At 46.7% G+C, this 15,008-nt stretch overlaps 1 protein-coding gene across 1 annotated transcript in view; it reads right to left on the bottom strand.

Annotated features, from left to right (window-relative positions):
- LOC125095361 (guanylate cyclase soluble subunit beta-2-like) overlaps positions 1-14,520 on the bottom strand; it is a 43,174-nt gene extending 28,654 nt beyond the window's left edge. Inside the window, exons 1-2 of the mRNA XM_047721688.1 lie at positions 14,454-14,520; positions 1,630-1,790 (exon numbers count right to left, since the gene is read on the bottom strand). Coding sequence (XP_047577644.1) covers positions 1,630-1,790; positions 14,454-14,520 — 228 coding nt within the window. The remainder of the gene's footprint in view (positions 1-1,629; positions 1,791-14,453) is intronic.
- Positions 14,521-15,008: the final 488 nt, after the last annotated feature.

Below are 15,008 nucleotides of genomic sequence, written 5' to 3'. Positions count from 1 at the left end.
TGGGACTTCAGACCCTCAGTTCCATCCACCCTTATTCATTAAAGTGGGAGTAAATGGTGGGCACAGTATCTGGAGCATAAAAGACGTTCCATAATTTTTTTTTTTGGTTTAATGAATGAATGGGAGAACATTAACATTCTCCAGGACTGTGATTTGAGGTATTAGCCAAATTTACAGGTGAAAGATGCTATATTAAAATATGGGACATTATTGAAGGGGCCCAACTGTATTTCTTTGTATCCTAACAGCAGTGCTTTCGCTAAGAAAATTTAAAGGAAGTTGCCATATGAATTATTATCATTTTTTTAACTGGCCATATGGAACAGAGAGAAAAGGGAAAAGAAGGAAGTTATTATTATTTGTGAAATGCCTTTTCTAGACTGAGCACGATGCGGGGGACTTCCGCATGTGCTCTCTTATAATTCACACAATAATATGGGGGTGGATTTTTTTTTTTTAACTATTCATTCCTTTTTGTCTCTGTGTTTGCCCAATGCCTACAAAAGGCTTGGCACCGAGTAGATGCTCAATACATACTTACTAAATGAATAAGTGAGAAGCTAGAGGTCCATTGAGGGTACTACACAGCTAGTCAGCTGGTCAGACAGTGTGGTAGGCCCATATGACCCCATTGTCAGAGCTCCTTCTGTTCCCTCTGTCCTTGAGTAGTTCACAAGATAGCAACAGGACAGCCCACCTACTCATCCTACTTGAAGTCAGTTAAGGCTTCCAAGCTCCTTATTCTTTATGTGAACAACAGAGAAAATAATCATTTTCCCATTGAACACGCAGAAGGGTGCCTTATGGTTGCAGGGGCATTTAGCTTAGATACTCCCATTTTATCCCTATGACAACCCTTCAAGGGCAGTTATGAGCATTAAATATAAAAATAGGGAAGAAAGAGCTTGGTCAACTATCAAGAGTCCTAAAAAGAAATATAAATAATTTTATATAAAATAATCTATTATCAAAAAACAAAAAACATAAGTGCCATTTTGCCTATTTAATGGAGCATTTTCTTTTCTTAAAAAAGGAAAGGAGGTCTAGGCGTTTGGATTTCCAACGATGCCTACAAGGTAGAAAACCAAGGGAAGAACTCCAGAAGGATAGATCCCAGTAGGGACATTAGTTTCTCAACACCACAAGCAGCCACCCCGCAGGTCACTCATCGCGGGATGGTTTCCGACTGTGGCTCTGGGCCCTGTCAAGCCCTTCCTTCTGATACGAGAGAAAATGAATCTGGCTACAGAAGCTATTTATCAGCTCCATCCAGGCCAGGAAACCTGAGGAGCGATCTTGCAAATCCACCAAAACCTGATTGTTTCCCAGCCTTCGTTCCCACTGGGATCAGTCTTCCAGATTTCATTCCAAAGCCACACCAGCGACTGTTGGAAGAAGCTGACCTATGTTGCCAAGTTGACCTCTTCAGCTTGTCCTTCTTTGTTGCCAGCCAGTTGATCAAAGTGGCCAATAGGCATTCATTGTCCCATCCTTCCAGACACCAGTACCAAGGATTCTGCCCACCCCTGCACCTGCACCCCTCCTGGGGGCAGGGCGACGATGACCGAGGACTGCCTCAGGCATTTGCTCCCCCTTAGAGCAACCAAGATCGGCCTCAGATAGTCTTACCTGATAAGACAGTGCGAGGTAACTGTGGAGGGCATCAAGGTTTTCAATAAACTCCGTGAGGTTTCCGCCCAGTGTCCGTAACATCCTGTCGTAGCCAGACATCTTGCAGAATTTAAAGAAGTATTCTCCAAAGAGTTTCAGAATGGCTTCCATGGACACGCCTGTGGAACCCAAAGCATAGCCCCAAAATAAAAGCACCTGCAAAGTGTTCATTCTCATTCAGGCGATCTTCCTTGGGCTCCAAAGTGTTCACATCCTGCCCATGGGTTACTGAGCAGGTTCCAAAGGGTTCACTTTCCACCATGAGGAAGACAATGAGTCCTGACACGGGAACATGAGATTCTTCTAACCCTACCCCAGTCTTCTCTGTGGTCCCCAAGGCATAAATTCCTCTACAGTCCAGAAGCGACAGCTTCCCATCCCTATACTGGCTGACTCTGTCTTCCAGAGCCAAGTTTGCTCTGCGCAGGGCTGTGTATGGCCCCCTCCAATCTCCCCTACCACCGCTAGATGTCTTTAAAGACAACGGCTTGTAAATGAAATGAAAAGCTATCTCTGAGAAACAGCTAAGAAACAATATGGATGAACCTATCTTGATTTACCCAGAAAATGATGCCGAATGCTTGCAATGATCTCCCCTTTTCCTCTTGTCCTCTCCCCATCCCAGTTTCCCCATGGGGTGTACTTTGCACACCACAACCTCCATAAAGATTTCTCTGAATAGCCCACGCCACACTGGGTACTCTTCCTAAGGGTTGCATTTTACTTTCTTCCCAACTGTGAAATTCCTGAGAGGCAGTGACCTCATTCTACACATTTTCTGAGCCGGACACAAGGTAGGAGCTTGATAAAGACCTATAGGTAGATTGGTGGCCTTTGCTGGGGCTGCTGCCACTGTCTGCACTATTGCAATAGACAGAATGTGATTGTTTGCTTTATAGAAGCAGAAGTCTTTATTAAAGAAATTTTATAGTTCCTGAAATACTCATTAATCATTAAGTACTCAATAATCAAAATCATCAATTATTTTTCTTGGCGCATGCTGAAACCTTGTAGGTTAACTAATCTTATTATCATGTCCCCTTTTTTACAGGTGAGGTGTCCCCTTTTTGAAATTGAGAGTCGTCTTTGTTAATGGACCTAAACCAGGGGCAGAAGCTCTAACTCTAAATTTGGTGATTTCTTTTTCTTTTTTTCTTTTTTTTAAGATTTTACTTATTTATTTGACAGAGAGAGAGAGTGCAAGCAGAGGGAACAGCAGGCAGAGGGAGAGGGAGAAGCAGGCTCTCCGCTGAGCAGGGAGCCCAATGCAGGACTCAATCCTAGGACCCCGGGATCATGACCTAAGCCAAAAGCAGACACTTAACCCACTGAGCCTGCCAGGTGCTCTGCATTCAGTGATTTCTATACCACATCCCCCAGTCTCTAGAGCAGCAAATAAACGAGAGTTCTCCTCAAGAGTAAGGACTGCTTAAGGGCCGTCATCACTGACACAGGAGACAGGACATCCCTTGATGCTGGTGGCCTGGTGTGTCTGTGAAAGAACATTCTCTTATTTCCTGTGATGTGGCGACTCTGGGAGGTCTTGGGGTCTGGGACAAGGCCTGGAAAGCCCAGGCTCACGGGAGAACTGCGGAATTTACAATCACCACACTCCCTGGCTGGATCCTTGCAGGGCTCTGTGGTGCTCTGGCTGAATCTGGAATTCCCAGCAAGGGGCTTTCCAGGTCCCTTGAGCTTAAGGACAATTCCTGCAGGGGTGGCAGGGGATCAGAGGAGGCCTGGGTACTTCCCAGCCTCTGTTTGCTTCTTGAGATGATCAGAGAAGCAGATTCCCTATGGCTCATTGTTCACACCCAGACTCTTGGGCAGATAATTGTTTTGTAATCTGAGCAGGAAAGAGCCCTGTTCTGAATTGGTCTGGTCTTACCAAGGGTGAGTTACACATACATTCCAAAAATATATTACCCAGGTCTTTTGAATCAAGACAAAGCTTGGGAGGGTAGAGGGTGGTAATGGCTTGTGTTAATTGCCTCTTTTGGGTTCTCTGCTTCTGGGTCCATCCCAAACTGGATGCAGGCAGGCTTGTCTATAAGAGCAATCAAGGGCCACCTGCTAAGCCACAAAGAACTGAAATAAATTCCACTCAAGTCCTTTCCATTGCTTATAAGCCCCTGGGAGAAGAACTGAAAAGTGCATGGACAGGTGTGGAATCATTCTTTCCTCTTTCCCCCTTCCCCCTCCCTTCCTGCTAAATCTGGCTGATGCAAGCTGAGAGAAAACAACTGTGTGTGTGTCCCATGGGCTGGAGTGCTGAGCAGGTGCATCCTGTTACCCGCCAGGAAAGCACAGATCCCAGAGACCTCCTTCTCCTGGGAACCATACTCAGGAGGACACGGCTGTTGGCAAACCAAGCGAGGTATAGCAAAGTGACAGTGGCATCCTTGTGTGGAAAGACTATCTGACTTTTCTCTTAAATCTGTAAACCTCCAAAAATCCATGAAGATGCTTGTTCCAGACCCTGGTTATTTTGTTCCTGGGCACCCAGCTCTATTCATAGGAGAGGCCGGCTGGTTCAGAGACTAATGGTGCTTGAACACAGATCTCGAGTTTGAGTGTGGCCTCTTCTATCCGTGCTGGGTCTGGGGCTTCTTCTCGGATTTCTGATTGAGAGAGCTTGTCTAGCAGAGCACAGGTCACTTTTAAAAACCAGTGTTTTTAAAACATTGTGTTGTGTTGTTACACAGTTTCAGCTCAGTGAACTTAGGATTCCATGAGTTCTCTAAGTCACAGGGAGTCAGGGAAAAATAGGAAATGGCAAGAAAATGAGAAAACTGAAAGAGCCATAGGTGCCTTAACATATTTTTTGATGGTGCAAAGGAGAATCTGTAGTATGCTTAGCATTTTATCTTTTGTGTAACAGGTCAGGGGAAATACGGAAATATGCATTTATCTGTTTATTTGTGCAAAATGAAACACCAGAAGGATAAACCAGGGACTTTTGGGATTGCCTACCTACAGGGCATTGGTGGGAATGAGGTAGAGAGGTTAGAAAAACTGTGGAGGGCAGGGGACTGACATTGCTCTGAGCATAACTTTTTGGACAGTTCTGGTTTGAGGAATCATGTTAATGACTCATATACTGAAAATAAAGAAAATAAATACGGAATAAATAAGGATAGGGAAAGCTCCGAGATACAATTCAAACAGAAACAGATTAACAGAACAGTATGGTAACAGAACAGTTTTGAAAAATCTAATTACCCAGGAAAAAAAAAAAAACCAGTAACATCTGAACATAGGATTTACACTGCTCTGTCTTTAGGCTAAACCCAAAACCAAACAAACGAACAAAAAACTGTAAACAAATATTTAACTGTAGTTAGTAGGTTTCCTTCCCACAATGGTGTTGGTAAGCAATTCTGAAACGACTTTCTGAACATTTGAGGATTAAGGGTGTAAGTAAATATATTGTGAAAAGTGGGGAACAAGTTCCTCAGTGTATGAGAAGGCAGTTACAGTTATGGAAGGGGAAAGAACAGAATGAAGTCTGTGAGGTAGATTAGCAAATCTACCATAATAAGACAGTAAGACTCATCATGCTATTAGATGGATAGATGGAAGGATGGATAGATCTATTGATCAGTTGATCGGGGTGTGTGTGTGGTCAGAGCTCCTTGGAGAAACAGTAGATTTCAGAGCTGGGGCAGGGAAGGGCTAAAACAAGCCTATAACATCTAGTCATCCCAGAAACTAAAGAAATAACCAAAGAATCAAAAGGACAAAGAGTCCAGCTTAAAGGGGCTTCCACTGGTTCAATCTTGGAGAATTTGAGCATCAAAAGAAATAATGAAATCAAAGAATCATAACCTATTTAAAAAATAATAGCCAAGGGCTCATATTGATATAAATAAATGGGGAAGAGGGGAAAATCCTTTCTTTCCCAGTAGAAATCCAACTAATAAACATAAAAGGAACAATATACCATTTGGCCACCACCGTAATAATGGTTTCAGGCAAGAATCACCAATGAGGGGCGCCTGGGTGGCTCAGTGGGTTAAGCCGCTGCCTTCAGCTCAGGTCATGATCTCAGGGTCCTGGGATCGAGTCCCGAATTAGGCTCTCTGCTCAGCAGGGTGCCTGCTTCCCTCTCTCTCTCTCTGCCTGCCTCTCCATCTACTTGTGATCTCTCTCTGTCAAATAAATAAATAAAATCTTTAAAAAAAAAAAAGAATCACCAATGAGTACTAAAACTGGGGAGGGAGGAGTTTGAGAAGCAACTAGGTATTTGCATAGTCTTAAAGTATCTTCTCACAAACTACTGATTACAAAGGGAAAGACAGGACCGATGTGGTAGAGAAACCTGGCAGATCCCTCCTTAACCAAGCAATCAAAGTTAACACCAATAACAGGACAATGGGACAAAAGGACATCATATGTCCCCTGCTACAGTGACCTGGGAAGGACAAAACATCCCTTCTGTGGTCTTGCCACCAAGAAAGCACAATGTGAATTGAATCAAGAGGAAATATCAGATAATCCTGAGTTGAGGGCATCCTACAAAATAGCTGACCAGAATTTGCCAAAGATAGCAATGTTACAAAACCCAAAGAAAGATCCAGGAACTTTTCCAGATGTCAGAAGACGGAAGAGATGTGACAACTTCCGCAGTTCAAGGTTTTCTTTGTTCTAAAGGATGTCACGGAGACAACTGGAAAAATCTCAATAATTTCTGTAGGGTGTGTGATAGCCCTACATACACGTTCATTTCCTCAGTTTGGTAGTTGTATTACAGTTACGTAAGAGAATTTTCAGGGCTAACGAGACATCATATCTGCAACGTACTAACGATTCAGGGGAAAAAAATTACAGATAGAGAAGGATGGATCCAATATAGTAAAATGTTAACATTTGGGGAATATGGATGAAAAGTATCTGGGAATTCTTCGTGCTATTCTTGCAAACCTCCTGTGAGTTTGAAATTATGTCAAAGTAGAAGTTTTTGCTGATTGTCCTAAAAAGACCTTAGTAAATCTAATACAAAAAGACCACAAAGACCACATTTATCCATGGCCAGCTGAGATACAGCTGGATTCTGGGCCTCTGTAATATTATGAATTTTGTTAGGTATAATCAAGGCATTATGATTATGTTTTTAAAATGTCTTTATCTTGTTAGAGACTCATACTGAAATATTTATGGGTAGAATTATGGGAAACCTGAGATTTGCTTTAAAACATTCCAGCAAAAACAAAACCAGAAAAAGGGTGGAGGGACCAGAGAGACGGAACAAGATTGGTGAAATATTAATAATTATCGAAGCTGGGGCAGGGGCACACGTGCTTGAGAATACAGTTCTCTGTGTGTGTGTGAGAGAGAAAGAGGCTAAAAGGGTTGTTTGTTTTTGTTGTTTTAATGGAAGGCTTCTTTGCTGGCAGGAAAATCACTGTCAGGAAGTGTCCATTTTCTAGATGCTTGGCTCCCCAGAAGAGATATGAAGCCTTTGAAGTAGGTTTTCAATTGGAATGATGTCTAAACTCAAATTTTCTGACTTAACAAGCCTGGCTCTTTGACATCACCGGGAAATGTTACTTCTTCCTGGGTGATGGCTCAAGGGACTAGAAAGAGCAGAGGTGGGCTGTCCAGGGTGGGGGACATGATACCTGTCAAACCCTGCGTGAGGGCTGACGGGCAGAGGAAGGCCACAGAGCCACAGCTGCCTGAGCTGGGCCTTCTGGACACAGGGCCCACTCAGGGCCGCACCCCCCAAGACCCCTGCCCACCTCCCATCGCCTGCATACAGGGAACAAGAGCCATTCCTCAGAGTGACCCACCCGAGGGACCCAGAGAAGCACGTGCTCTCCCACAAGATGGGGACGTGTATGCAGTACATTTTAGAAAATTTTCCATCGAAAATGGAAAGACTAATGTAGCCAAAGGAATAAGCTTCTGATAAACTGGAAAGAGCCATTCACCTAGAATATTCTCCTTCTCAAATAACATCACCAAAGCCAGGCCTGAGATAATAGGAGAAATCTTGTGTGAGTAGGAGGAAGGAGCTTAAGAAAAGCAGGAGGGGCACCTGGGTGGCTCAGTGGACTAAGTGTCTACCCTCCGTGGCTCAGGTCATGATCCCAGGGCTCTGGGATCCAGCCCCCTGGCCTGCTTCTCCCTCTCCTTCTGCCCCTCCCCAGCTCTGCTCTCCCCCAACTACCCACCTTGTCAAGCTCACATTCTTGTTAGGGTGCTCTCTCTCTCTCTCAAATAAATAAATAAAATCATAAAAAAAAAAAAAAGAAAAGAAAAGAAAAGCAGAAAGCAGCTACACATGTGAGTACCACAGGTTGCAAGGAGGAAACAGACTTTAAACTGGGAGGGTGGGGGTCCAGAAGCAGCAGGACTGTTCACCAGCCCGCAGAGGAAGACCAGCTGGGCCATAGATGACACCAGCTCAGGCGGGAGGCCCTCCACAGCAGATCACGAGCTGCCTTCTTCCCGGCAAACTTGGGAGCAGAGGCTTGGCCTAGTCAGGGACCTCCCAGGTAGGGCCAGGGGAGGGGGACAGGGCGAGGGTCTGCTCTGTGGAGTATCTGCTCTGGGTGAGGCGCTTGGCTTGCGGTATTGTACTGCATCTTTAGGACAGGCGCTCTGACGTAGGGGCCGTGGGTGTCATGGCTGCTTACCGATGGGGAGTTTGGCCCAGGTTACGTTAGTTATTAGGGTATGGTACAGCTGGGGGGTCACCCCAGTCCGTCTGATTCCAGAGTCCTTGCTAGAGAGCCCATGCCCACCAGTCATCAGCTGCTTGGAGCTGTGCGCTTGGAAACTGGGCTCAGAACCTGCATGCCAGAGGTCAAGCCCTTACCATTGGGGGCGTGGTGGGGGGATCACCTTTCCGGGGCAACTGATCCCCCCTCAGAGGGTCATGGTAAAGATCAAACATCGTAATGCCGGATTTGGGACTTTGTAAATTTTACATTGTTGTTCTTATCTTAAAAGAGGCAAGTGCCAAGAAGGCTTGCTGGCATTTGCCGCTTGCTGACTGTTGAAACGTGTTTGACTATTGGTCTCTTAGCAAGCAGAGTCTAGACTGACACAGCTGTGCCAAATGGCTGTTGTGTACTGTTTTGCATTTTGTCACTTCAGATCACTAATAACCCACTTACACACTAAGTAGGTACTTATTCATACCCAGAACAATTCCTTATGCAATGCTTAACCTGCCATCTGGTCCTATCCTGAATTCTGCTCATTGAACGCACAGAGCTATGTGGTGGCAGAGTGGTCTGGAAAAGTCCCAAAAATTTGCTTAAAGGTAGGCAAATTGCATTCTGGAGCTCACTTGGAAAGCAAAGCATTGACTAGTGGTAACTGAGCGTGCTTTTCTCCTTTGTCTGAGGGAAGAGTTTGTCTCAACTGACCAGTGTCTTTTGTTAAACAGTTAAATGTCCTTCCTTTGGGGGCACCTGGGTGCCTCAGATGGTTAAGCATCTGCCTTCAGCTCAGGTCATGGTCTCCAGACCCTGGGATTGAGCCCCATCTTGGGCTCCCAGCTCAGCAGGGAGTCTGCTTCTCTCTCTCCCTCTCCCTCTGCCTCTCCCCCTGCTTGTGCTCTCTCTGTCTCTCAAATAAATAAATCTTTAAAAATAAATTGTCCTTCCTGTGGACTACCTTCTGACAGGCCATGCTCTCTCTCTGATTCATGGGACATATACATCAGTGTGTGTGTGTATTTATGTGCATGTATATATCGAGAGAGAGAGAGAGAGAAACCTACAATCCATGTCTCCCAGAGCCTCCTGATTCCAAGACGCCTGCATGTTATTTACTCAGTTTGCATCCCACCTTTTTCTTTTAAAGATTTTATTTATTTTTGTGTTTGAGAGCACAAGCAGGGGGAGCAGAAAGCAGAAGGAAAAGCAGGCTCCCACTGAGCAAGGAGCCTGATGCGGGGCTTGATTCCAGGGATCTCGAGATCATGACCTGAGCCACCCAGGCGTCCCACATCCCAACTTTTCATTTGAAAACACGCTCACCGTACTTATATGCAACTTGGCATAGGCCAAGAGATGTTACTGAGATAAGCCACAAGAAGTTAGAGAGGAATCACAGTGAAAGACTCTGGCTTTTGGTAGAAAGCCTCACACATTATAAAATCGACAAACGTCTATAAAATCACTGCTGCTTCCAAATGTATCGGGTTGGTTTGGAACTATGAAAGCCTGAGGGGCAGGCATGGGAAGACATCTCTCTGCGAACAGAACTGCCACCCCCAGCAGTGTTCATAATCACACACAGTTACAGAATGGCCTGGGCATGATATCAGACGCAGGAAATTGTTCTTCCTGGAGATGTGAAAACTTTCTCAAGTTCCTGCTTGTCTGCTCGGGCTGCTGTCACAATATACTATGAGCTGGCAGCTTAACCACAGAAATTCAGTTATTCCGAATTCTGGAAGCCTGAAGTGCGAGATTCAAGTGCCAGTGTGATCAGGTTCTAGAGAGTTCTCTTTCTGGCTTCTCACCATGTCCTCACATGATTGGGGCTGGAGATGTGTGTGTGAGAGAGAGAGGAAGCACATGCCCATGCTTCCTGAGAGAGAGGGCTAACTGTCTGAGACCTCTTCCTACGAGGGCACTAATCCCATCGTAAGGTTCCACCTTCGTGACCTCAGGGGAACCTCATTATCTTCCAAAAGCCCCGTCTCCCAATTCCATCACATCGGGGGTTTGAGCTTCAACATATGAATTTGGTGGGGGTTGAACATAATTTGATAAATAGTAGTTCTCAAGGAAAAGGGGATTTAACAAATCTTGACAAAGATCCACTCTCTAGAGCCTTAGGTGACAAAACTGGTTTTGTAAAGGGTAGATAGTGTTTTCAGTTTTGCAGGTCTCTGCGGCAACGCTTCAACTCTGCCACGATAGCTCAAAACAGCCAGAGACAAGATGTCAACACATGGGCCCAGCTGAGTTCCAATAAAATTTTGCTTACGAAAACAGGCAGGGAGCCAGATTTGGCCCAGGGGCTGTGTATGGTTTACCAAGCACTGCTCAGAATGGCTCCAGAACATTATACTATAGCCATTTAAGGCAAACACCAAAGCTCAGCCCTACTTTTAAGCGACAATAGCCAGAGACACCAAACCTCGAAATGTCCCTGCCCCCCCTTCAGATGCAGTTGACATTCGCTGAGTACCTCCTTTGGGTCCCAGATGTTGCAGAGGGCCTCACGTTTCTTGTCTCTTTCATCCTTTCCTTCCCATGACCATTTGAAGTCAGTATTTCTTTTCGAGGAGGAGATCAATGCTCCATGAATTTCTATCCCTGACCCAAGGTCACACCAGAAACCTACCCCTGGCACTCCTAGAATGGGGACTAGAGGCCCCCTTGGCAGAGGGCTCGGAACCAAACGGAGCCTGCTTGATGTAGCCACTACTGTCTCCTGCTTCTGGGAAGCCTTGAAAGAAAATCAAAGAAAGGATGAAGGAGAGCTTCATCCTACCAGGCAGCTCAAGCTCTGTTGCTCTTCTCTTTCCTAAGCTCTGTCAAAACTCCAGCTTTTGGGTCAAGTCTAGAGCCACCTCCCACCTGGTGATTTTTATTCCTTCTGTCGGAGAAAAGGAACCAGACACTCCCCCGACTTAGCTGGGAAAAGGGCGGCCACTATAAAGACTGAGATTTGTCCCAGAGGCCCAGCAGCCCCCACTCAGAATCAGGGCCGGCCTGCCAGACTGGGGGAGGGCTGGACCTCGCCTATGAGCGGATCAGAATAAGGAAGGCGTCTGCCCGCACAGTTTGAAAAGCATATGTAATGTCATAATCGCATGTTCTAAAATATTAAAAAGCAATGTTTAAGACAACAATCTCTTTGGCAGGTATGTTAAACAAGAAGGCCAAGAGGCTCACTCTGGTGTGGGCGAGCTGTGGTGTGAAGGCAAGAAGGCTGCTGCCTAGGAGGTGAGCTGGGTCTCGAAGGTTCGTCTCCAGGCTCCCAGCTCCAGGTGGGTGGCCTAACACTCTAAAGAGTACACACACTGGGGTCGGACTCCTCCTGAAATCCTGACTCTACCCACTTTTGGATAGCCCAAGCCCAACATCCATTTCCCCTGGCATCAGCTGTTGGGGACGCAGAGGGACTGGGGCTCCCTAAACAGGTCAGACAGGGTAGAGCTGCAGTTCACAGGTGCCATTGATGTTCCCCAGATCCTGGCCCATCTTCTTCCTAGAAACTCTCTCTGTGAACCTCTTTGGAAGTGGGAGGGGTGGTGGGTGCTCAGCTGTGATTCTGAGACGCCATGTGGGCCCTGTCTCTCCCCCTCCTCTGCCTGCCTCCAAGGACCGCTAGAGAACAAGGCAGGGCGTGCTGGCTGCTTCTGGAGCCTGAGCTCCAGGAGCTGCAGGAGCCAGTGAATGTTTCATTTCGGTACCTGATATCCCGGCTCGGGACACAACCTTGTCTCATTCCATTAGGAGGTGCGGCTGGCAGGTGACCAGGAGCTCAGCTCCCTGAGCCTCGCAAGCTTCCCCCTCCCAGCTTTGCGGACAGTTGGGGCTTCTCCCCGCCGCGGATACCTGAACAGTTTTCTGCCTCTGGGAATGACCAGGAGCATGAGCAGAGACACAGATGTCAATCAAACTGCCGTGATGAAACAAAGGGAAAACATGTGCATGAGGTTAAAGCTGGCACAATTTTTTTAATCAGAGAATTTCCCTAATAGTCACAGGAAAGAGAAATAAACTCAAGGCCTCACCCAACACCAGCACTTTACAAATCTGCGTTCTGGGGAAGCCACCTGTCTCTGCAGGCTTCATGTTAACGAACCGCCCTGACGTGTTCCCCAGCACATGTGCTGGGCTGGTCACTGTGTGCCTGGGGCAGACTTTTACCTGAGACCTCCCCTGGAGGAGGTCCCAAGGACAGAAGGCCAACTTTCAGGACCCTCAGAGACTCCATGACAAACAGCTGGAAACCACAGCCTCGGCTGCCTGAGCCCCTGGGGGCTGCATGGGATCCAGCCTTCAGCCTTGCTTCCAACAATTCTGTCCCAGGGTCTAGGTGTCAGGCGAGGAAGCTGACACACGGTCCGCCTGCAGTAATCCCTAGATGCCATCTCACCACGACCCAAGGCCACAGTGCCTGTAGGGGTAGCCTAAGGAAGTGCAACTAGGACCAGAAAAGAATGTTGTCAAAGAACCCGGAAGCACCAGGGGACTCTCTCGGCTTCCGGCACCCAGCCGCCTGGAGCCTGGGACAGTAGAAACTCCTTCCTCTCCAGGCCCCAGCTCCGTGCGGGTAAGAAGGAACGGTAAAGGAAAGGAAGGTGTGCTGGTTTGAAGTGTCCTCCAAAACCCATGTCTCCTTGCAACCTCCAAATGTAACCTTATTTAGAAATAGGAAATTAATACAGAGAGAAGGAAGGAAGGAAAGAAATACATTTCGGTAGCTTATTATTATGCCAGATAGCACCTCTGACATTTTCACATATGTCATCTCATCTAATCCTCAAAATAACTCTGACGGGTAGATATTACTATTCTCATAGATCGATGAGAAAACTGTAACCAAGTAAGTAACTTGTCTTCAGTCATTAAACTAGAAAGAGGCAGGACTGTATTCTCTCTCTGTCCTGAACCCCTCCCCATCCGGGCCTGGGGAGCGAGCAGGTTAATATAATAAGCCATCCCTTGCTGATACGTCCATGTGAGGAATCACCTGGGAAGTACAAGTGCATTGTAAGTGGAACCATCCACAATGGGCCCCCCATTATGACCCACGGCAGAGCAGATGGGAAAGAAGGCCCTCAGCACCCCCCCCCCCACAAAACACACGAGCTCTGTTTCCAGATAAACACAAGCATGGTTGGCCTAAGAGGATTCCCAGAGCTGTTCCCCCCGACACCCGGAGATCGTCACGGTGATACATTTCAAATGTATGACTATCTCTGTCAAGGCCATCATCAAGGCCAAGCATGAGAGTGCTGATACAGATGCTGACACTGAGAAGGACCCTCACGATTTTTGTCTGTAAGAAGCTCAAGCCTACTCAAATGGAAAGGATAGGTGACAGGATGAGGGCGGGCCCTAAATCCAATGCAAGAAGAAGAGGGAGATTTGGACATAGAGACATAGACACATGGTGGGGAAGATCGCACGGGAGGATGGAAGCAAGGAGCGGAGTTACGCTGCTCTAGGGAACACCTGGACCACCAAAACACTGCACATTTTCCACTGCACATTTTCCGCTAAAACGTGTCTGTAACCCCAAAATCAGTACCACCGAGCATTTGCAGTCATTTAGGAGCAGGTGCAGAGAAGCAAAAACTCTTCGTCCCCTAGCACACGCATTCCTAGCTAAGGTCTAATGAGGCAGCACTCTGCGTCCTTATCTCATTTCGCATACTGTAAATTAAGTGTCCTTTTTGCAATCCATTTCGCATGCTGTTTTTACACATTTGTGCTTTTTTTGCTGGTGGTGTGCTGCTGAAAATGCCCCAAGAACAGCATTGAAGGGCTGCCTCGTGCTCTAAATACAAGAAGGGTGTGATGTGCCTTTCAGACAAAAGATGTGTGTTAGAGAAGCTTCGTTCGGGTGTGAGTCATGGTGCTCCTGCCCATGGGTCCAATACTAATGATATATATGAAATAAGGGATCTTGAAACAGAAACACACAAAACAAGGATCTATAGTTAGAACCTGAGCGATGGATCAAGACTGCTAACTCGGTGTTCGCTGGGACTTAACCGAGCAGGATGGAGGATGAGAACTAGTTGTACTGTGTGACGGCAGCCCTAGGAAACCCCAACAAGCCCTCTTCCTCCTTACCCAGAACTCTGCAGGCCTCTTGGATGAGTTTGATGGTGATGATGTCATCATACACCGTGTAAGTCATGAAGGCGTCTTGCACTTCAGCAGAGGCTCTGAAAGAGAAATCACGGGGCGATGAAAACCCAGCAGCTGGAGCTCTGCCTCAAGCATATACCTGCTGACCGAGGAAGATATGAGAGAGCAAGAACACTCTTGATCGCCAGGAATGGGAGGCTGTGGAAGAAGTCTTCCCGGACCCCAGTTTGGGCCAAGAGCTCTCTTCTCACGGATCCACAGTAGACTACATGTTTCCCTAGTTGGTGTCAAGTCTGTCCTCTGGACTGTGCTCCTTGAGCATGGGCTTGTGACTTACATTGATCTTTGAACCCTCAGCAGGAGGTGCTGTACTGGGCACACGTTAAGAACCCAGTACACACTAGTGAACACGGAGCTCGGCAGTCCCGGAGCCTCATTCTCTGAAGAGAATGAGCAGCTGCTTGAGAGTCTCACTGTTTCCAAACGTGGTTAGCTATGCTTTAGGAGTTATGGATGGACTTTAGTCTTCTAGCGGTT

The sequence above is a fragment of the Lutra lutra genome, chromosome 3, assembly GCF_902655055.1.
Source record: "Lutra lutra chromosome 3, mLutLut1.2, whole genome shotgun sequence".
NCBI classification, from domain to species: Eukaryota; Metazoa; Chordata; class Mammalia; order Carnivora; family Mustelidae; genus Lutra; species Lutra lutra.
Note: the sequence above shows the minus strand (reverse complement) of the source record. Positions and strands in the feature narration are given on the sequence as shown.